A 23,076-nucleotide genomic window follows, 5' to 3' on the forward strand; every position below is an offset into this window, starting at 1 on the left:
GGTAAACAACATAACATACTCATAACATCGTACAGACATATCGCGGTTAAACTATACAACATGTAAAGTTCCCTCCCCCCCCCCCACACCCCCTCCAACCCCTCCAACCCCTCCCCCCCCCTAGTACTTAGTCTTGGGAACCTACTTACTGCTAACTGAGTGGTTACAAGTAAATACATCAGAACCATGTCATACCATCCTCAATGAGCATTAATAAGCAAGCTTCTACCCCTTGGGCTGAGCACCTGAAGATAAGACATCCATATCTGAAGAAATTGTTTCCTACGTTTAGGCGATAATTTTGAATCTCTAGCCTCCCAAGAAGCTAATTGGTGCACCAGATTGCGCCAATGCCAGTAGGCAGGTGCTTCCGATGAGGTCCAATATTGCATTATACACTTTCGAGCCACCAAACACAACTTTCTACATAACAGAGTTGCTGGAGCACACAAAGGGGAAAAAGCTCTTGGTCGATCAAGCAAAAACTGGCCCTCCGTTCCCTGTATTTTATATCCTAGTCTGATCAAAAACCCTCGTATCCGCTGCCAAAATGCACGCACTTTTGGGCATTGCCACAATGCATGGTAGAATGAGCCTGGAACCCCCCCACATTTGGAACAGGCAGTACTAACCAAACCCAACACATGAGCCCGCTGCGCTGTGGACATATAACCCCGAAGGACTATCCTGTACCCACATTCTCTTATACATATTTTTGATATAAAATATTTTAATGAGTTGTTGATTATTTTTATTATAGTAGGTTTTTTTGGGGGGGAGGTGGGGGTGGGATAACTGACATTATTATTTGGCACATGGTGTTCCTTTCTCTTTCGGCTCTCATAAAAGTGTCTGATATTTATCTGACATGTGATGGGATTATATTAGTTCTATGAAGATAGGCTCAGGAAGGAAAATCAACCCCTAGAAGTTCAAATGAATGAAGAGAACCTCCCCCCCCCCCCCCCCCCCCCCCCAATGTAACAACAAGAGGTTGAGGGCCTCAGGCAAACAGAAGTATTCCAGGTTTCTGTAATCCTTTCCAAAGAGTACATTTCCAAGGGAGAAGATAGTGGAGAAACAGCTAATATGTGCAGATTGCTTTCCAGTGAATACTTTGAGCAGTGTGGATTTCAGATTTTTTTTTTTCTTTGGATTGCGCTAGACGTAAAGGCGGTTATTTTAGACGTTCTGTGCTTGATTTGGATGTCTAAAAACTGGCATTTAGATGTCCATATCTCATGGACATCCATGCAAATCCCAATGTTTACAAAGGCAGGATATGGACGTCTAACACTGCAGTATGTCCTTATGGCAAGGGGGCGTGGCCTGGCAATGTTTTCGGCATGACCAAGGAGGGCCCTAAATATGGATGTCCAGCTCCCATCACAGAAGGGGAAAGGACATCCAAACCTTAAAAAAAAAAAAAAAGGTCATCCTTATTTAGACCTGGTACTTGTCATATCCAGGTTATAGAAAGGTGCTCTGACTGAGCAGTCCCCCCCCCCCCCTGAATGGAGATAAAGGAAGTCACAGTAGGTATTCTGTCTCTGGAGTGCTCACAATTAAAACAAACAAAAAAAAAATTACAAAAAGCTACACTGGGACTTGAATTGACAATCTCTGGATCTCTGCTCTTTCTCTCATTATGGCTACTTCAACCATTAGGTTATAAAATAGTGTTACTATTTTATAATATGGACATTCCTCTGCTGCCACAAAAACGTCCATGTGTCTAATTTTTTCCCAGTCATAATTTAGACGTTTCGGTTTGTAAAATGGAGCTTCATGCTGGATGTTTCAGCACATAGACATCTATCTCGCATGTACTGTAAAACAAGCTGTACTCTGTTCTAAAATACATGTGACATAGATGTCCGTTTGTGATGTACTGGCTGGATGTTCTTTCTAAAATGCCCCTCAAAAGTTCTGTTCACTGAATAATTTATCTGCATCTATGACCCTGTATACTGATTAATTTTGAACCACCTCATCTAGAGCAATTGGGGTATTGTTGTTCTGCTGGGACTTGGAGAGTGAATTTTCCACAAACTTAAGGGCCCTGCTGGCATCCCAGAAGCATTGGTTATTAAGAACATAAGAATAGCCATACTGGTCAGATCAATGGTCCATCTAACCCAGTATCCTGCTTCCAACAGTGGCCAATCCAGGTCATAGGAACCTGACAAAAACCCATTAGTAGCAACATTCCATGCTACCAATCCCAGGGTAAGCAGTGGTTTCCCCCAAGTCCACTGATCTTTCATAAGAGGCAGTTTGTGTGATCAGCGAGTGGAATAGGGGCTACTTTTGCATCAGTGGATTGAATGGGCTCCGCAGTGGGGCAGAAGGAAGAATTCTTTCAGAACTCCAGTATACAAATCCTGAAAAAACCAAACACATTTTGGACCTATAGAATGCCTTACTAATAGAAACAGTAGCTGAAATGCAAGATATCAAAGATACATATTTCACAAAGCCAACATATTACAGTTAATAAATTAAAAAAGCATACTTTTCTACCTTTGTTGTCTGAGCATTGCTTTGGTCCCAGTGTCTCTTTTCTGCTTTTCTCTGTTTTTTTAACTCTTTACAGGATCTCCTTTCCTTTTGACATTTATTCTCTCGCTATGTTCATCATTCATTTCTCTCTGCATCTCTTATCCATCCTGTCCATCATCATCCCTCCGTGTCCCAGTCCCTATCCTCCCCTCCCCTCATGTTCATCATTTGCCCTTTCAGTATCCCTGTCCTCCTCTCGTATCTCTCCTCTGTGTTCCTACTCCTATGCTCCCTCCATGCCCAGCATCTCTTCTCTGTGTCCATCTCTCCCCATTTCCAGCTTCTCCCACCTCAGAACTAGTATCCCTCCCTCTCCCCCTGCCATCCTATTCTGGAGCCTGTATCTCTCCCCTGCTGCCCATGCCCTCCCCCATACCAGGTCCATCATCTCTGCCTCTCTTGCCCTGACCCTTCCTTCCCCTCCCCCATGGTCCAGACTTTCTTCCTCCCCTCTCTTACAGAATCTCTCCCTTTCTCTTCCCAACCCCCACATTTTGGTCCAGGTCTTTGTTCCCTATTTTTGTACCGGGTCTCTCTCTTCCCTCTGCTCTCTCCATGCTCACAGGAAGTTACATCAGAGGAGGCAGGAGGCAGCACAAGGAAAGTCCCTGGCGAGGCCACAGGAGACTACTAGTTTATGTTACTGTTGCTGCTGCCAGTGGGCGTTTGGAGTTCTGCGAGGGTTGGGCATGGCTAGAGAGAGATGCTGGACCCATGGAGGGGAGAAACAAAGGGAGGGAGATGGTACAGCAAGCAGCCCCTATCATTGGGCTGCCCTGGGCTTTTTGCCGGGTCCACTCAGGGCTAGATGCACTAAACCTTAACGACCCTCTAACAACCCTTTAACGAAGGAAATTCCTAACCGTTGCATGCATTAAAGGCTTTTTTCCTACGAAGCAAGCAGCTAACGAGAACGGAATGCAAACGAGAAACTACCATTGAAATGTGGACAATTCAGAATGCACTAACCATACCGACGATTGCAACGAATCATTTACCGTCAGAAATTTTACGTGCGCTCAGACCTGTCGTTAAGGCCTGAGCTGTCATCTCCCCGCTGCCCCCTGCACCATAAAAATCCAAGCTGGCATGTTAGAAAAGTGAGATACAAACACAAACACGTGGCTCTCCGCTTTCCCCTGCATCACTACAAAACGAAGCATACTGCTTCTCCCTGCAGCTTAAAAATCCTGTCTCTCTCTCCTTCTCCCACAGCTTTGAAAATTAACACTCTCTGCTATCCCCTGAAGCCAATTTTCCCAGTACTGTAAACAAGCTGCAAAGAGGTCTTTTGTTACAAAAGGGAGTAAGGGTCGTTCTTTTTAGAGTTATCTTCAACTGCACTCTTCTGCTAGATCAGAGAGCTAAAAGGCTTGCAGGTTGCGATCCCCCCCTCGCACGCCCCAGTCTGACGTAAGCAACCTACGTAGGTTAGGTTTAATACGTTTGTGGCATGCTCAGAGCAGCCAGCATAACTGGCTGCTCTGCGCATGCTTAAGGGGCAAATTAACGACGGGGATTACAAACGTATGATACATTGTACTTTTCAATACCGCAGCGAACATTTCTGAGCTGTTTTTTTTTGTGCATTTTTCGTTGTTTCAAATTCGTTAAGCACTTTTACGATTTAGATTTTTTAACGTTTGGTTGATGCATCTAGCCCTCAGTGATAGCTACTGTCCTAATCTGCATTTTAATTGATATTTTTGTTCTGATTCTGCCTTCATTCAGTCGTGTTACCGATGCTAGGGTTGTAACCATTTTGCAGCTAGCCAAAGTAAAGTAATGGATCAAGGTGTCATTGTAAAAGTCTTTGAAAGTTGATGCTGCAGAAAAATCTGAGATATTTGACAGTATTGTGGTAGGTTTTCAAAGGCAGCTATCTGGTTAGCCGGTGAGAGGGATGGTCAGCAACACTAACCAGATAATGCTGTTGAATATGTCCTCTGATTACCGTGGCATTGTCCGGATAATGCTAAAGTGTTGCATGGGTGGAATCAGAGGTTATCCGATTAGTGACCATTTTCATACCGCTAGCCGGATAAAGTTAGGACAGCTTCTGAGGGGGCATTTCTATAACCAAGCACTTCCATTTAGTCACCCTAAGGCCTCACAGTGGAAGCCAACTAGGGGCCTAATTTCCTTTATAGATTACTAGTTTAACCCAGTATTGGCACAACATCCATAGAGCTGGCATTAAGTGCAGGCAACTAAAGTCAGCAGGGACGCACGTAACTAACAGTATTCCATAAGCTATGTGCATAGGTGGGGCTTCCACTTATGTCACACACATGCTCTGCCCCTGTATATGCCTCCTTGCAAATGCACGCTATGTCAGTTATTGGGTATTTGCAGAGTAGCATTTAAGCAGAATATTGGTATTTACATGCATGCATGTTTTCTAATCCTGCTATTATTTTTTTGAGATACAGCAGCCAGAATTGTACACAGTACTTGAGGTGCAATTTTATTTTATTTATTTATGTATTTTTAATATTTATATCCAGCTCCATCCAAAGCTCTGGGTGGGTTACAAAAAAAAATCATACAATAATTAAACAATCAAACATATAAATGGCAAGTGACCGACTCACTTGCAAATGCGCAGTAGAGACTTCCCTCTCTGTCCCGCCCTTGCGTCAATACGTGATGACGTCAGAGGGCGGAACAGAGAGGGAAACGGAGTTGGATTGTCGGACGCTGCCGCTGGAGCCTGGAAACGAACATTGCGTGCACCAACCTCCACCCTCCCCCCCCCATCCCTGCCGCCGCCGCTCCTGCCCCCCTCCGTATCAGGCCCCCTGCACTGACATGACAGCGCCTCTCACCTACGTGTGGAAGCGCTGCAGGCAGCAGCAGAGCGATGTGCTGCTGCCTGCAGCGCTTTCACACGGAGGTGAGAGGCGCTGTCAGGTCAGTGCAGGGGTTCCGGCACAGAGGGGGGAGGGAGCGGCGGCGAGGAGGGTAGCTGGAAATCTTGCCCGTTTTAACGGGCTTAACGGCTAGTACAACAATAAATAAAAAAAATGTCGTCATCTTTTCCTGCCTACATCAAACACACTGAGTATCATGATAAAGTCTAAATCAAGTCAACAGCTAACAGCAGGATACAAAACCATACTAATTACAAAACACACAGGTTATTAAGATACATTACCCTATGCTTCTTGAAATAATATTGTCTTAAGCTCCCTCTTAAACTGAGAGACGGAGGTGTTCTTATGGCAAGATTCATGGAGCTCGTTCCAAAACTTGGGATCCTTTACTCTAAACATAGATGTCCTGTGGTGACTTTACATTCTGTTAGCTTTTTTGGCTTCCGCCATGCACTGAGCCACAGATTTCAACACATTATCCATATTGACACCTAGACCTTTTTCCTGAGTGGGACTCGTAACTTGAAACCTAGTATCATATTCTATAATTTGGATTATTCTTCCCAACTGCATCACTTTACACTTGTCTACATTAAATTTCATCTACCATTTGGATGCCTAGTCTTCTAGTCTCATAAAGTTGTCCTATGCTTTCTGAAAGTTAATTTTTGTTTGAATAATTTTGTGTCATCTGCAAATTTGATCACTTTACATATTGTTCCCTTTTTTTTTTTAGATCTCAGTTAAGGATGACCAGATTTGTTGAATTGGCAACCATGTTTTTGTGGAATTTAGAATTTTGGTTGCATTATGTTGACGATTTTTATTTTATGAATGTGTGAGGGAATTATGCTGCTTCTTTTGTAAAACCATCTTCCCATTTTTCTCTTTAGGAAGTAAGAGCCCCGATAAAGCCGAATTACCTGCTGACTGGAGATCCATGCTAAAACCTGTAGAAAAAGGTCCAGTGGCAAACAGGTAAGTGCCGGACACAGTTGTGGGAGGAAGGATACCTGTACCTCAAGAGTTGCCAGCTGCTGTAGATTCCACCCCATTGCATGCAGGAACTTGTAGTCTTGCTTATTCAGATCATCCAGTCTGAGGATGCAATTAGGAAAACCTGGGACAGGATTAACCTTCTTGGGTTGCCAGCTACCTCCAGATTTGCCTTATCCTACCTGCAACTTCTTGAATGAGTGAGTGCATGCCTTCGGGAATGATAACACGTTTACAGTTGTGGATAGAAACATGCATTTAGGTCTATATGTATATTCAGGGGTATAGCCAAGATTCAGTTTTTGAAAGGGGGGGGGATGCATTTTCTCTCCCCTTTCCCCCTTTTCCTGTAAATATTTTTGGCTTTGCTGGTAGGAATACCCAATCCCCACCAGCTGATGAGATGCGGTGCCTGGAACTGCCTTGGTGCTGTCTCAGCAACAAAGAAGTCGGGGGCTGCCTTTCCAGCCACCAACACCAGTACTCCTTGTGCATGCACGCTCAGTTTGCACATCAGTTGAGCTTGCATGAGGAATACCAGTGCTAGTGGCTGGAAAAGAGGCCGCTGACTTCTTTGCTGCTGAGGGAGCACTGAGGCAATTCTAGGCAGATACTTTGGGTTATGGAGGGGGCCTGAGCTTGAACTTGGGGGGGGGGGGGGGAAGCAGGTCCCCTGTGGCCGTACCATTGGTATATGTACCTTTTGTATTAATGTTGCTTGTATAATGTGCATGGATGTGTGTTTCTGGTCTCCGGAGAGGAGGAGTAGCCTAGTGGTTAGTGCAGTGGACCTTGATCCTGGGGAACTGGGTTCGATTCCCACTGCAGCTCCTTGTGGCTCTGGGCAAGTCACTTAACCCTCCATTGCCCCTGGTACAAAATAAGTACCTGAATATATGTAAACTGCTTTGAATGTAGTTGCAAAAACCTCAGAAAGGCAGTATATCAAGTCCCATTTCCCTTTCCCCCTTTCCCTTATGACATCACAATATCAGAAGTGAGGCAAGTATCGGGCAATCAAGCCATTGTGGCATCACTGATGAGGTTGGCTCTTATTGGTGGAATGAGTGGAGGAGTAGCCTAATGGTTAGTGCAGTGGACTTTGATCCTGGGGAACTGAGTTCGATTCCCACTGCAGCTCCTTGTGACTCTGGGCAAGTCACTTAACCCTCCATTGCCCCTGGTACAAAATAAGTACCTGAATATATGTAAACCGCTTTGAATGTAGTTGCAAAAACCTCAGAAAGGTGGTATATCAAGTCCCATTTCCCTTTCCCCCTTTCCCTTATGACATCACAATATTAGAAGTGAGCCAAGTATCGGGCAATCAAGCCATTGTGACATCACTGATGAGGTTGGCTCTTATTGGTGGAATGAGTGGAGGAGTAGCCTAGTGGTTAGTGCAGTGGACTTTGATCCTGGGGAACTGAGTTCAATTCCCACTGCAGCTCCTTGTGACTCTGGGCAAGTCACTTAACCCTCCATTGCCCCTGGTACAAAATAAGTACCTGAATATATGTAAACCACTTTGAATGTAGTTGCAAAAACCTCAGAAAGGCAGTATATCAAGTCCCATTTCCCTTTCCCCCTTTCCCTTATGACATCACAATATCAGAAGTGAGGCAAGTATCGGGCAATCAAGCCATTGTGGCATCACTGATGAGGTTGGCTCTTATTGGTGGAATGAGTGGAGGAATAGCCTAGTGGTTAGTGCAATGGACTTTAAGCCATTGTGACATCACTGAGGAGATTGGCTCTTATTGGTGGAATGAGTGAGGAGTAGCCTAGTGGTTAGTGCAGTGGACTTTGATCCTGGGGAACTGAGTTCGATTCCCACTGCAGCTCCTTGTGACTCTGGGCAAGTCACTTAACCCTCCATTGCCCCTGGTACAAAATAAGTACCTGAATATATGTAAACCACTTTGAATGTAGTTGCAAAAACCTCAGAAAGGCAGTATATCAAGTCCCGTTTCCGTTTCCCCCTTTCCCTTATGACATCACAATATCAGAAGTGAGCCAAGTATCGGGCAATCAAGCCATTGTGACATCACTGATGAGCTTGGCTCTTATTGGTGGAATGAGTGGAGGAGTAGCCTAGTGGTTTCGTGCAGTGGACTTTGATCCTGGGGAACTGTATCGGGCAATCAAGCCATTGTGACATCACTGATGAGGTTGGCTGTTATTGGTGGAATGAGTGGAGGAGTAGCCTAGTGGTTAGTGCAGTGGACTTTGATCCTGGGGAACTGAGTTCGATTCCCACTGCAGCTCCTTGTGACTCTGGGGCAAGTCACTTAACCCTCCATTGCCCCTGGTACAAAATAAGTACCTGAATATATGTAAACTGCTTTGAATGTAGTTGCAAAAACCTCAGAAAGGCGGTATATCAAGTCCCATTTCCCTTTCCCTTGTGTTTATATGTGTGCAAATTTTACTGAGTAGACCAGTGTACGTGTATACACAAATGTGATTGTCTTTGAAGAAGAACTGGTGACAGATGAACCTAATCAAGAGCCTGATTTAGTTAGAGCTGAGCCCATAGTAAGATCACATATCTTAACTTTTATACTTATGTACCCACCTTTATTTATAAAACTATGAACCCAAAGCAATTTACTATGAAAAGTTAAAAAATACATTCATGCACAGGAGTCAATAAAAAAACCACTTCCTAATATATGATCTAAACCCCATTCCCATCTCACTAGGGAGAGGCAGATATGTATTCTAACACTGCACAAATATATCTAATTAGTTTTTTTATTATCATTTTCAATTTATTAAATTTAAAAGCCAATAAATTCTGCTCAACGTAAAGATAAGTAAAAGCATGATTAAAAAAAAAACAGGAAAATAAATCTAAGTGTAAATATTTTCACACCACCTAAGTCCCAATTGTGGGGAAGGTGCATAATAAAGATTAAAAAAAAAAGCAAAACAAATTACATTCCATAAGCAAAGGGTTGTGCTGATGGAAAGAAATCTATAGATGTCCCACACTTATAGGTAGATGCACTAAACGTTTTTCATCGTTAAATGAGCCCTCAGGGAAGAATTTCCTATCCTTTCCATGCACTTAAGCCTATTTTCCGACGACAGTAGCAGCTAACGAAAACGGAATGGAGATGAGCAATTAGTGTGAAAACCCCATTGAAACGACATGCACTAACCTTTTCCGATTGCCTTTACGCAGGAAAAAGGCAGGAAAACTAACGAGAGGTCTGGACCTCTCGTTAGGACAGCTCCGTGGCAGGAAAAAGTGTTAAGTGAAAAAATAAACAAACTTTGAGCCAATCCCAGCGCATTAGCAGAGCTAAAAGCGCTGTGATTGGTCCAAAGGACCTCAGAAAACACATAAAAAAATAAAAATAAAAAAAGGATCGGGAGGGGGCAAGGGCGCTCATCAGGAGCGTCCTGTACGGACGGCCTTGCCCCCCCCCCCGCTGCTCCCCACTTTCCGCCGCTCCCCCCCACCCCGAAAAAGCAAACTTCTAGAAGCCCCTGCCCCCCTCCCTTCCTCACTACTCTCTCACCTCAGCTCCGCCTCCCGACATCCTCCATCTGTGCCCCGCCCCCTTTTGGGGTCGTCGCCGCCATTCCCCTCCTCCATCGGGCCCCCCTTCCTCTTACCGGGCCCGTGCAGCGCCTCTCTCCTCTGTCCGAAGGCGCTGCACGGGCAAGAAGAAAGCTGAATCAGCTGATGCCTGCCTTCGCCTAGCTTGGATAGAGCGTCTTTCTCCTCCTGGGCCCGCCCCTGTCTGACGTCAGTAACCTACGTAGGTTACTGACGTCAGACAGGGGCGGGCCCAGGAGGAGAAAGACGCTCTATCCAAGCTAGGCGAAGGCAGGCATCAGCTGATTCAGCTTTCTTCTTGCCCGTGCAGCGCCTTCGGACAGAGGAGAGAGGCGCTGCACGGGCCCGGTAAGAGGAAGGGGGGCCCGATGGAGGAGGGGAATGGCGGCGACGACCCCAAAAGGGGGCGGGGCACGGATGGAGGATGTCGGGAGGCGGAGCTGAGGTGAGAGAGTAGTGAGGAAGGGAGGGGGGCAGGGGCTTCTAGAAGTTTGCTTTTTCGGGGTGGGGGGAGCGGCGGAAAGTGGGGAGGGGGCAGGGGCTGCTAGAATTTTGCTTTTTCGGGGTGGGGGGGAGCGGCGGAAAGTGGGGAGCAGCGGGGGGGTGGGGGGCAAGGCCGTCTGTACAGGACGCTCCTGATGAGCGCCCTTGCCCCCTCCCGACCCTTTTTTTTTATTTTTGTTTTTATTTGGGAGCCATGTGCTTGCGATTTGACTGTGTTTTGACTGTTTGTGGCATGTGCAGAGCAGCTAACATAACGCTTGGCTGCTCTGCGCATGATTTGGGGGCCGATTAACGATGTGTATTGTGATTCTTTGATACATTGTACGTTTCACTACCGATCTCAGCATGTGTGACTTTTTTTTTTGGTGCATTTTTCGTTATTTTAAAATCGTTAGGGACTTTAACGATTTTGATTTTTTTACGTTTGGTTGCTGCATCTGCCTCTTAATCGCAATGCTTTGTAAGCTCAGTGTGAAGCTGGAGAGTCTGGAAGGTCAATCCTTCAGCAAACTAGAGGGATTTTTATCTCTTTATTTCTTCTGTCTCTTATCTATTCTAAACATGGATCTTGTACCTTTGCAGGATACTTGATTAAAGTAATGACTAGGAGAAGCCCAGGGGAGCAGTATTTGGAGTTTGGTCCTTGGACAGCATAAGCAATAAAGAGAATTGAAAGGAAACCACTGGGGAAAAAAAACTTCCATTAAGTAGCTTCCCACTGTTCCAGAACCTGTGAGATAGTTATGTCCATCAACCAGCAGGTGGTGATAGAGAACTGAAAACCTAGCTGACTAGTGCTGTCCAGTTCACGATTCGAATTGATTTATCGATTCGTTTTGGAGCGTCCAAAGCCTCCAGAGCTTCACATTGTTGCTAGGCTGTTTCCCCCTTCTTTTCCTCTGGTGGGAGGATGTCTTCAGGAGTTTCAGGAGTAGTGAGCCAAAATCGCATCATATCAGAGGGTTTCTGAATATTCTTACAGAAGGCTACAAGTTGGAGTTCTCCCGCTCGGTTGCTCCTTGCAGTCTCCCTGTTGAAAGGGAGCCAAGGCAGTCCAGGTTTAAGCTCTTGTAGATTCCTTGCTGGCAGTCTGGGCCATTGTTCCAGTTCCCCTGGCCAAACAGGGAAAAGACAGATATTCCATCTACTTCATTGTCCCAAAGAAGGAAGGTTCGTTTTGTCTGGTCTTAGATCTCGAAGGTCTAAACTGCTGCCTCCAAGTGTCCCGCTTTTGCATGCAGACACTAAGAGCAGTCATAGCCTTGGCTCAAGTGGGAGAACTTCTTACTGCTCTCGATCTCAAGGAAGCGTACTTGCAAATACCCATATGACTGCCACCACAGAGGTGTCTATGTTTTGCAGAGCTGGGCTGTCACTTCCAGTTCAGGGCTTTGCTCTTTGGACTCGCCACAGCTCCAGGAATGTTTATCAAGATTATGGTGGCGGTGGCATCCTTCCTTTGGCACCATGGAATCAGAGTTTAGCCGTATCTTGACGACGGGTTCATTTGTACATCGGCTTATTTGTACAACATGACAGTGATGGACAGAGTTGTTCATCTTCTGCAGTCATTGAGTTGGGTGATCAATTTCAAGACAAATAGAGTAACTTCATAACATATGCTAGAGTATCTGGGCATTGTATTTATTACAGCATGGGAGAGGATTTTCCTCACGGAATGCAGGAGATTGAAGCTGGTTTAGCAGATTTGTCTTCTCATGCTCAGGGTCTGGGACTATGTCCACATTCTGGGGTTATTGATGGTGGCGATGGAAGTGGTGCCATGGGCAAGGGTTCATATGTGCTCATTATAGGAATCTCTTTTCAGCAGCTGGTCTCCGGTGTCATAGAAGTATGAACTTCATTTTCTTTGGATACTGGTTGCCAGATGGAGTATGCAGTGGTGGTTGTTGCCCAACAATTTGACCGTTGGAGCTCCCTTTCTCATAACACAATGAAAGGTGGTGACAATGGATGCCAGCAAGTCGGGTTGGGGAGCTCATTACATCTGGCACTGGGCACCTGGACGGAACAGGAATCTCAGTGGTCAATAAATCATTTGGAGCTCAGGACAGTGTGGAATGCCTTATGTGACTTTTCTTCTTTTCTGGTGGGGGCCCTGATCTGAGTTTTCTCCAACAATGCAATGTTAGTGGCTTATATCAATAAGCAAGGTGGGACCCGCAGTCATCTGAAGGTGGTGAGGATGGCCTCCCTTATGAGTTGGACAGAGAAAAATCTCTGCTTGTCGGTAGCTCATATCGCGGGGTCCTTGAATGTGGAGGCGGACTTTCTCAGCAGGCAATCCTTGGACCCGGGAGAATGGGAACTATCCAGCCAGGGGTTTTCTGCGGATAGTGGACTAATGGGGTTCTCCACTTCTGGATTTGATGGTGATGAAATAGAATGTCATAGTACCTAAGTTCTTCAGTTGTTGAAAAGAACAAAGCTCAATGGGATTGATGCCCTACTGCAGCCCTGGCAGGAGGCACAACTACTGAATGTCTTCCCTCCTTGGCCCATGGTAGGCTGTATGCTGAAAAGGATCTTATTGCAACAGGGTCAAATAATTCTTGTAGCCATGGGTTGGGTGTGGAGGCCGTGATATGTGAACCTGATTTTTCTTCCGGATTGGGGTCTTCTCCCTCTTCTACAGGTACATAGCCTACTGAAGCAAGGTCCAATGAAGGATCTGTGCCCTTTTGGTCTTATGGCTTGGCCAGTTCAGTTGAGATGAAAAGGTTATTCTTATTCGGTCATTGTTGTCTTGCTTTAGGCTAGGAAGAGCTCTACATCCATGGGGTGTGTGAGGGTGTGGAGGATGTTCGAGGGCTGGTGATCTGAGCATAGACTTTCTCCTCTGTCTGCTCAGATCGTGCACAGAATGTCTTGATTCGGTTTGTTTCTTTGCAGATGATACCAAATAGGATGGGCATCCTGGAGGGTGTGGCTATCATGCGGAAGGATCTAGCAAAGCTTGACGAATGGTCCAATAATTGGCAACCAAGATTTAATGCTAAAAAATGCAGGGTAATGCACTTAGATTACAAAAATTCAAGGGAACGGTACAGTATAGGGGGTGAAGTACTTCTGTGTTTGAAAGAAGAGCGGGACTTGGGGGTGATTGTATCTGATGATTTTAAGGTGGCCAACCATGTAGAAAAGGCGACGGTCAAAGCCAGAAGGATGCTTGGGTGCATAGGGAGAGGAATGACCAGTAGGAAAAAAGAGTGATAGTGCCCTTGTATAAGTCTCTGGTGAGGCCCCATTTAGAATACTGTACTAGATTCTATTTATGTCACCTGAAAAATTGGTACCGAAAACATTTCTGCCTAGGCATATTCTATAGATAGCACCTACATTTAGGTGCTGTTTGTAAAATATCCTAGTGGCCATGACAACACTTAACAGTAGATGCATCCATTTATGCCAAGTAAAACTTGGTGTAAATACCAGCGCCTAACTTAGCTGCGGAGCAGGTTTATTCTATAACCCTGTGCGTAAATATTTTGCAATGCCCATGAACCACCCATTCCATGCCCATGGCCATGCCCCCTTTTTGGTAGTGCACATTAGAATTTATGCACACTACTTTACAGAATACGTTTGGCAAGTTAACATCCAATTACCAGTGCTGATTATCTTGATAACTAAGTTATGCACATTGTTATGACATATGCTTCGATTTCTGCGCATAAATCTTGGTGCGATATATAGAATGCGGAGGACTGTATGCAGTTCTGGAGACCACACCTACAAAAATATATAAACAGGATGGAGTCGGTCTAGAGGGTGGCTGCAAAATTGGTTAGTGTGGTCTCTGTCATAAAGCATATAGGGACAGGTCAACATGTGTACTCTGGAAGAAAGGCGGGAGAGAGGGGATATGATAGATACGTCTAAATAACTCTTTGGCGTTAATGTAAGGAGGTGAGCCTTTTTCAAATGAAGGAAAACTCTACAATGAGAGGACATAGGATGAAGTTAAGAGGAAATAGGCTCAGTCAGGATTAATCTAAGAAAATACTCTTTGACGGAAAGGGTGGTGGATGCCTGGAATAGCCTCCCAGTGGAGGTCGTGGAGACAAGGATATGTGTCTGAATTTAAGAAAGCATGGGAAAGGAGGAGTTAGTGTTTACTGGGTATTGGCAGACTGGATGGGCCTTTTGGCCCTTATCTGCCATCATGTTTCTATGTTTCTCCAGGCAGGTCTTCAGAAAGGATTGGCTTTGGGTTCTCTAACATTTAGGTTGCAGCTTTGGCCTGTTTCAGGGGCCAAGTACAGAAGATGTCTCTTGTGGCTTACTCGGATATCGTTCGATTCTTGTGGGGGTGGGTCACTTGTGGCCTCCCCTTTTTTATGCTTTGTCCAGAGTACTTTAAGCCTTCAGGCTCTTCAGAAGCCACCTTTTGAGCTACTGCAGAAGGCCTCCTTGAAAGATCTTGCGCTAAAAACAGTGTTCTTGGTGGCTATTGTGTTGGCACGTAGGGATAGGGTTTGGGAGCGTCAGGATCTCTTGTCAGTGTCCCTTTCACTCTGCAGAGGCAGAGGTCTCTGCACACTGTTCCTTCCTTTCTTCCGAAAGTGGTATCAGCATTTCATCTTAACCGATCTGTGGAGCTTCTATCCTTTCATAGAGAGGACAAAGAGGCCCAGTAATTTTCATTGATCTTCTCAATGTATGTAGAGTCCTCTTTAGATATCTTGAATTCACAAATGAGTTTCACAAATTGGACAGACTGTGCTTTTTGGTAAACAGAGGTTTGGCCTCATAGCTTCCAACCCTAAAATTACTAGATGGCTGAAGGAGACTATCGCGTCAGCTTATTTTCTTGCGGGAAGCAGGAATTTCATGCCTTACGGGTTCATTTTACGAGATATACAGCAACATCCTGGGTGGAGACTACCTTACTGTCTCTGGTGGATATTTGCAAGGTGGTGATGTCGGCATTGCGTACCCTGGCCAAACACTACAGGGTGGATGTTACGGCACGCTCGTAATCCAGTTTTTAGGATTGCTTTTGTACATCCGACAGGTTCAGGAATAGTGGGAAGCTATGTAATGGAAGGAAATTATGTCTTACCTGATCGTTTTCTTTTCATTAGTCCTTTCTACTATTCCAGAGGCCCGCCTGAGGTTTCTGAGATGTTTTTTCGGTATGAAGTACTGGGTCAAATAATGACTGTCATCTTGCATGGTACTTCCTGCATATTTCTTGTTCTTTACAAGTTGTCCAGAGATGAGAGAGGCCCACACATATTTGCTTATCTGGTTAGTTATTTAAGGTTGTTGTGTTTATTCTGAGATTCTCCTTACTGCTTGTCTATGTAAATTCTGAGGAGCCAAGAGAGATATATGTGTTAGCTCAGATTTCAGTTCTCTATCTCCAATTGCTGGTTGATAGACACAACTATTCCACAGGTTCTGGAATAGTGGGAAGGACTAATGGAAAGAAAATGATCAGGTATGACCTAATTTCTCCTTATCCCGAGCCCCAATGACTGGCCAAGGTCATGGATTCTTCTTTCTAGAAATGTACTGGAATTTAGTATGGCACTGTTTATTTTATTTTTATTATCTGTCTGAGCATTAACATATACTGTAGATAAGTTGTATGTATGTGGCAAATATGAAGTGCCAAAGAGGTCAGTAAAGGAAAATATTGTCCTCTGGGAAGAAAGAGTATACACTTGAAGACCCAAAATCATTAATCTCTTGGAAAAGGTCAGTAGTTTCCATTTAGTTGAAAGAACATTGCTGTCTCTATTTGATCTGCGATTCTGTATTAATAGAATACAGTAAATTAAATTTCTGTTATTATATCAACTATTACTTGATTGTTGGTTACACTATTCACTGCCAATAGTTCATGTTATATTTGGATCATGTCAATTTGACTTTTTGTGTTTTACCAGAGAAAGTGATTTTATCAATGCAAATGTGCTCCATATTGAGAGAGATGCAGTGATTTACAAAGCTAAAATTCTTCTCCCAGTAGGGTTCCAGACTTCAAAGAAAAATGGTCTCCAACTTCCCAGACAAGTACTGCAGTTCCAAGGACAACCCAGTCCTGTATATCTTATTCCAGTGTCGGTACTGGATCGAAGGAGAACAAACCAACCCAGCCCAGCACACCTGCAGCCAGTCACGGCAGTGCATGGAAGGAGAACAAACCAACCCAGCCCAGCACACCTGCAGCCAGTCACGGCAGTGCATGGAAGGAGAACAAACCAACCCAGCCCAGCACACCTGCAGCCAGTCACGGCATTGCATGGAAGGAGAATAAACCAGCCCAGTCCAGCACACCTGCAGCCAGTCACGGCATTGCATGGAAGGAGAATAAACCAGCCCAGTCCAGCACACCTGCAGCCAGTCATGGCAGTGCATGGAAGGAGAACAAATCAAGCAACACTACCATATCTGCAAGTAGTCACAATACTCCATCAAAGGAGAACAAACTAAGCAACTCCACCATATTTGCAAGTAGTCGTAATACTCCATCGAAGGAGAACAAACTAAGCAACTCCATCATATCTGCAAGTAGTCACAATACTCCATCGAAGGAGAACAAACCAAGCAACACCACCATATCTGCAAGTAGTCACAATACTCCGTCGAAGGAGAACAAGCTAAGCAACTCCATCATATCTGCAAGTAGTCACAATACTCCGTCGAAGGAGAACAAACCAAGCAACTCCACCATATCTGCAAGTAGTCACAATACTCCGTCGAAGGAGAACAAACTAAGCAACTCCATCATATCTGCAAGTAGTCACAATACTCCGTCGAAGGAGAACAAACCAAGCAACTCCACCATATCTGCAAGTAGTCACAATGCTCCGTCGAAGGAGAACAAACCAACTGAGTCCAGCACATCTCCAGCAGAACAAACTACCTCAGGAACAGGTAAGACTATACATTAATTAGGAAATCTGTCAAGGGAATATGACATAGGTACCAGAGAGGAATGAGTTCAATAGTATGTGAAATCAGCCAATGTGCTAATTAGAATTTCATCTTAACTTGGTGTGGGCAACATCTTCTAGAGTCAGAGAGGAATGTTACATTTGATCTTGGGCTTTGTTCACTGCTTGATCATATAACGATATCCCCTTGTACCTGCCTAGAAGGTCCACCTTGCTGTCATTAAATTATGATATTTAAGTATTGTCTGTCATATTTTTGAAAAAAGAATAAAGAATTCCAACTACAGCCAGTACTTTTCTGGTGAGAAGATAGTGAATAGAAATAAAACAAAACAAGAGAAGATGATACCTTTTTTTTATTGGACTAATGTAATACATTTTTTGATTAGCTTTCGAAAGTGATGCCTTCTTTGGATAAGAATTGAGCAAAAGATGACAAATTTATCAGGATATATAAGGGAAACATAAATGCATTCCAATGACAGTCTCACAGGAAAAGAAAATGTCTTAAATTATAGCTTTGATGCTGCTTTTTTCCATCTTCTGGCAATTGTCGTACTTCTACTGCTCATGCTGTTTCATTTTCGCAGTATTGAAAAAAAGGGAAGGGGAATGGGACTCGATATACCGCTTTTCTACAGTTCTTGCAACCACATCCAAAGCGGTTTATCTGGGGCGACAGAGGGTTAAATGACTTTACCCAGAGTCACAAGGAGCTGCAGCGGGAATCAATCCCAGTTCCCCAGCACCAAAGTCCACCGCACTAACCACTAAGCTACTTCCAGATCCCAGGTTTTACGTGGGTTAGTATCTCCAAATGAGTTAGTTTTGCACTTATCATGGGAGGAAGGCGCCTCATGTCTATGTCAGAGTATCTTGGAGAGGATCTGTCAGATATAATACTAATGCTTGTCTCAACATTTGCATTGCGCCAAAGAGAACCACCTCCTGGCATTCATACGGTTCAATATATAGTCAACATTTCAAGGTGTGTTTGGAAATTCTTTTTATGTTGAAACATTTTATTGATGTCTATACAGAGCATATTACAATTACAGTAGTCATTTTCTTTATCCCTTTCTAGTACAGCTTCTTATTCTTTCCTCCTCACTCAAAACCTCATCTTCTCTTCTAATCAAATAAGGAAGTACATAGTATACAGCTTTCACAACTTCCTCTTTTGGGATCTTGCCAAGTATTTGTGACCTGGATTGGCCACTGCTGGAAACAGTCTGTCCCAGTATGGCAACACTTATGTTCTTATGGGTGTTATATCTCAATAGCTATACAGTAACCTCCCTCCCAACCTACTCTTGAACAAAATCTAGCATCAAAATCAGCTATCAGAAGGCCTGTACTCTTATGACCCTCTGAGCCTCTTCAAAACAGAAATGAAACCTCAACCCACCCCCTTTTCCCCCCATCTCTCTCAAAGTACCTTCTGGTGTGTCGACATGTTGCTTCTTTGACATTGTGATCTACATCATAAGTTATTGAGCAGTAAACTATCCTCTTGGATTAAATGTTTGTATGTAGGGATCCCATACCAGCAGAAAATGTTTTTTTTTTTAAAATCTTATACGAGTTCCTGGCATCTCTCGCCTCCCAAGTAACTAATTGATTAAGTTGATTTCTCCAGTTCCAATAAGCTTGAGGTTCAGAGGATGTCCAATTCTGTAATATACATTTCTGTGCTACAAGACACATTTTGCAAAATAATAATATTTCTCCCTTGTCTTTTCCCCCAAAAGGCACCTGGTTTATCCAGTAGCAATTGTTCATCCTATCCTAGCAGTCTACATCCTAAAATGGTGGCCATACATCTAACATAGTCTAAAATTGCTGTAGCGCCAAGCAGCCCCAAAAGGAGTAAGAACATGAGTAGCCATACTGGGTCAGACCAATGGTCCATCTAGCCCAGTATCCTGTTTTCCAAACAGTGGCCAAGCCAGGTCACAAGTACCTGGCACAAACCCAATTAGCAGCAACATTCAATGCTACCAATCCCGGGGCAAGCAGTTGCTTCCCCATGTCTGTCTCAATAGCAGACTATGGACTTCCTCCAGGAATTTGTCCAAACCTTTTTTAAACCCAGATACACTAACCGCTGTTACCACATCCTCCAGCAAAGAGTTCTAGAGCTTAACTATTCATTGAGTGAAAAAATATTTCCTCCTATTTGCTTTAAACGTATTTCCATGTAACTTTCTCGAATGTCCCTTAGTCTTTGTACTTTTGGAATGAGTAAACCATCGATTTACTTCTACTTGTTCTACACCACTCAGGATTTTTCATATCTCCCCTCATCCGTCTATTTTCAAAGCTGAAGAGCCTTAACCTCTTTAGCCTTTCCTCATACAAGAGGAGTTCCATCCCCTTTATCATTTTGGTTGCTCTTCTTTGAACCTTTTCTAATTCCACTATATATTTTTTGAGACACGGTGACCAAAACTGAACACAATACTCAAGGGTGTGGTCCCACCATGGAGTGATAAAAGGCATTATAGTATTTTTGGTCTTATTCATCATCTCTTTCCTAATAATTCCTAGCATCCTGTTTGCCTTTTTGGCCGCCACCACCACACACTGAGCAGAAGATTTCAGCGTATTATCTACGACGACACCTATATTTTTTTCTTGAGTGGTGACCCCCAAGGTTTACCCTAGCATCAGGTAACTATGATTTGCATAATTCTTTCCAATGTGCATCACCTTGCATTTGTCCACATTAAATTTCATCTGCCATTTGGATGCCAAGTGTTCCAATTTCCTAAGGTCTTCTGCAATATTTCACAGTCCACATGTGTTTTAACAACCTTGAATAGTTTTGTGTCATCTGCAAATTTAATCACCTCACTCGTCATTCCATTTTCCATATCATTTATAAATATGTGAAATAGCACTGGTCCCAGTACTGATCCCTGTGGCACTCCACTTGTTCACCCTCCTCCATTGAGAGAAATGACCATTTAACCCTACCCTTTGTTTTCTGTTCAATAACCAATTCTTAATCCACACCTCCTATCCCATGTCTCTTTAATTTTCTCAGGAGTCTCTCCTGAGGAGCTTTATCAAAAGCTTTCTGAAAATCTAGATACACTATATCAACAGGCTCACCTTTATCTACTTGTTTATTCACGCCTTCAAAGAAATGATGCAAATTGGCGAGGCAAGACTTCCCGTGGCTGAACCCATGCTTACTCTGTCCCATTAAACTATGTTTGTCTATGTGTTCTGTAATTTTATTCTTTATAATAGTTTCCACTATTTTTCCCAGCACCGATGTCAAGGCTTACTGGTCTGTAATTTCCCTGATCACGCCTTGAACCCTTTTAAAAATTGGCATCACATTGGCCACCCTACAATCTTCAGGTTCTATGGATGATTTTAACGACAGGTTACATATTACTAACAGCAGATCAGCAATTTCATTCTTGAGTTCTTTGAGTACCCTTGGATGTATGCCATCTGGGCCAGGTGATTTACTGCTCTTTAATTTGTCAATTTGGCTCAGTACATCTTCCAGGTTCACTGAGATTTCTTTCAGTTCCTCCACATCATCACCCTTGAAAACCATTTCCTGTACAGGCAGATCTCTTGCATCTTCTTCTGTAAAGACAGAAGCAAAGAATTAATTCAGTTGCTCCGTTATGATCTTGTCCTCCCTGAGCAGCCCTTTTGCTCCTTCATGATCTCACAGTCCCACGGATTTCCTCGTAGGCTTTCTGCTTCTAATGCACCTGAAAAAGTTGTTACTGTGAGTTTTAGCCTCTGCTGCAAGTTTCTCTTCATATTCTCTTTTAGCCTTCTTTGTTAATGCTTTGCATCTGACCTGCAAAGCATTAACCCTCCCTATCTCAGACAGCCTGAAAATTCTCGGAGTAACAATCGACCGAAACCTCTCACTAGAGACCCAAGCGAAAATCCACCATAAAGAAAATGTTTTTCTCAATTTGGAAACTCAAACATGTAAAACCATTCTTCCCGAGGGAAATATTCTGCAACCTGATACAGTCAATGGTACTAAGCCATGCAGACTACTGCAATGGAATCTATGCGGGATGCAAAGAACAAATCATAAAGAAACTTCAGACCGCCTAAAACATAGCAGCTAGGCTTATATTTGGAAGAACGCGTTTTGACAGCACCAAACCACTCCGAGAAAAACTGCATTGGCTTCTAATTAAAGAACGTATTGCTTTCAAAATCTGCACGACAGTTCATAAAATTATTTACGGCGAGGCACCGGGATACATGACAGACCTCATCGACCTGCCAACCAGAAACACCAGAAAACCTGCACGCTCATGCCTAAACCTCCACTACCCAAGCAGCAAAGGATGCTGGGCTCGATGGACCCTTGGTCTTTTCCCAGTATGGCATTACTTATGTACTTATGTACAGTTATGCATCCAGCTTTTCCTACTTAAGTGCACAACTATGGAACACACTACCAAAAGTAGTAAAAACTACGCTCAACCACTTAAATTTCCGGAAAGCACTAAAAACAGATCTGTTCAGAAAAGCTTACCCCACCGACCCAACATAAAAAACATGGATACCAGCGACATAACGTAACCAAAGACCGTAACTGGACATATCCTAACCCTCCCCAATGGTCTTTACCATACATGTACCTCATTCTACCACAATATTACCTTGCAACTGTTCATACCGGAATCGGCTAATGCCGCTTACGGTACTATGTAAGCCACATTGAGCCTGCAAAAAAGGTGGGAAAATGTGGGATACAAATGTAACAAATAAGTAAATAAATAAACAGAGGCACTGCAAGTCTTTTTGCATCAGCCGAACTGGGAGTGTTTGGTAATAGAGCCATCTGGGGAATACCTTTTACATACGTATCAGATTTATTCTCTCAATCAATGACGGTGGCAAATCTCTTCCACGTAGCTTCCAACATTTGTGTAGCATTAATTGACTATAGGGATGTCACGTCGATTGCCAGCAGTATCCCTAGATATTTAACGATGTGCTTGGCCTGTTGCAAAGGAAACTGTGTTCCCCATTGCCTCTGCATCTGCTCCGATTTAGACAAGGCCTCCAACTTATTCATGTTTAAACAAAAGCCTGCGTAATCCCCATATTCCCCAAAAAAGTTCAAGCAAAGCCACCATGGACTGCCTAGGATTTGTTATATGTACCAGAATATCATCTGCAAAATCTGCCACCTTAAAACAATAAGGACCAATTTGTATTTTTATTTATTTGTTTGTAGCATTTATATCCCACATTTTCCCACCAATTTGCAGGCTCAATGTGGCTTAAATTTGCCTTAGTGGCAATTGCCATTTCCGGTAACAGAATTACATTCTGTATTGCATTAAGGTGCATACATACATGATGAGGAAGAATACATTATGGTGATAGATTGTAATGTAACATATGTTAGATCATCAATTATAGAGAAATCGTTTTCGATATAAGGATTAAAGTGGTATTGCATTAAGGTGCGTACATACATGATAAAGGAGAATACATTATGGTATTTCACATAGGTTCCAGAGTAATAGTTTAGCTTGTAACCTTTGTTAGGTCATCAATTATATAAAAATCATTTTCGGCATAAGTATTAAAGTGGTATTGCTTGTTCGTTGATAGTAATGAGGTTGGTCAG

General features: G+C 43.6%; 1 protein-coding gene across 2 annotated transcripts in view; it reads left to right on the top strand.

Moving 5' to 3' along the window:
* The window catches only part of MICALL2 (MICAL like 2), a 111,228-nt gene that overhangs the window by 52,235 nt on the left and 35,917 nt on the right, over positions 1-23,076 (top strand). The window contains exons 8-9 of one of the 2 annotated variants that reach the window (XM_030211310.1): positions 6,332-6,416; positions 16,511-17,418. In XM_030211310.1, the coding sequence (XP_030067170.1) occupies positions 6,332-6,416; positions 16,511-17,418 (993 nt within the window). Of the gene's footprint in view, positions 1-6,331; positions 6,417-16,507; positions 17,419-23,076 lie in introns of both variants that reach the window. The other variant, XM_030211311.1, reaches the window with a different exon arrangement.

The sequence above is a fragment of the Microcaecilia unicolor genome, chromosome 8 (assembly GCF_901765095.1).
Source record: "Microcaecilia unicolor chromosome 8, aMicUni1.1, whole genome shotgun sequence".
Classification (NCBI taxonomy): Eukaryota; Metazoa; Chordata; class Amphibia; order Gymnophiona; family Siphonopidae; genus Microcaecilia; species Microcaecilia unicolor.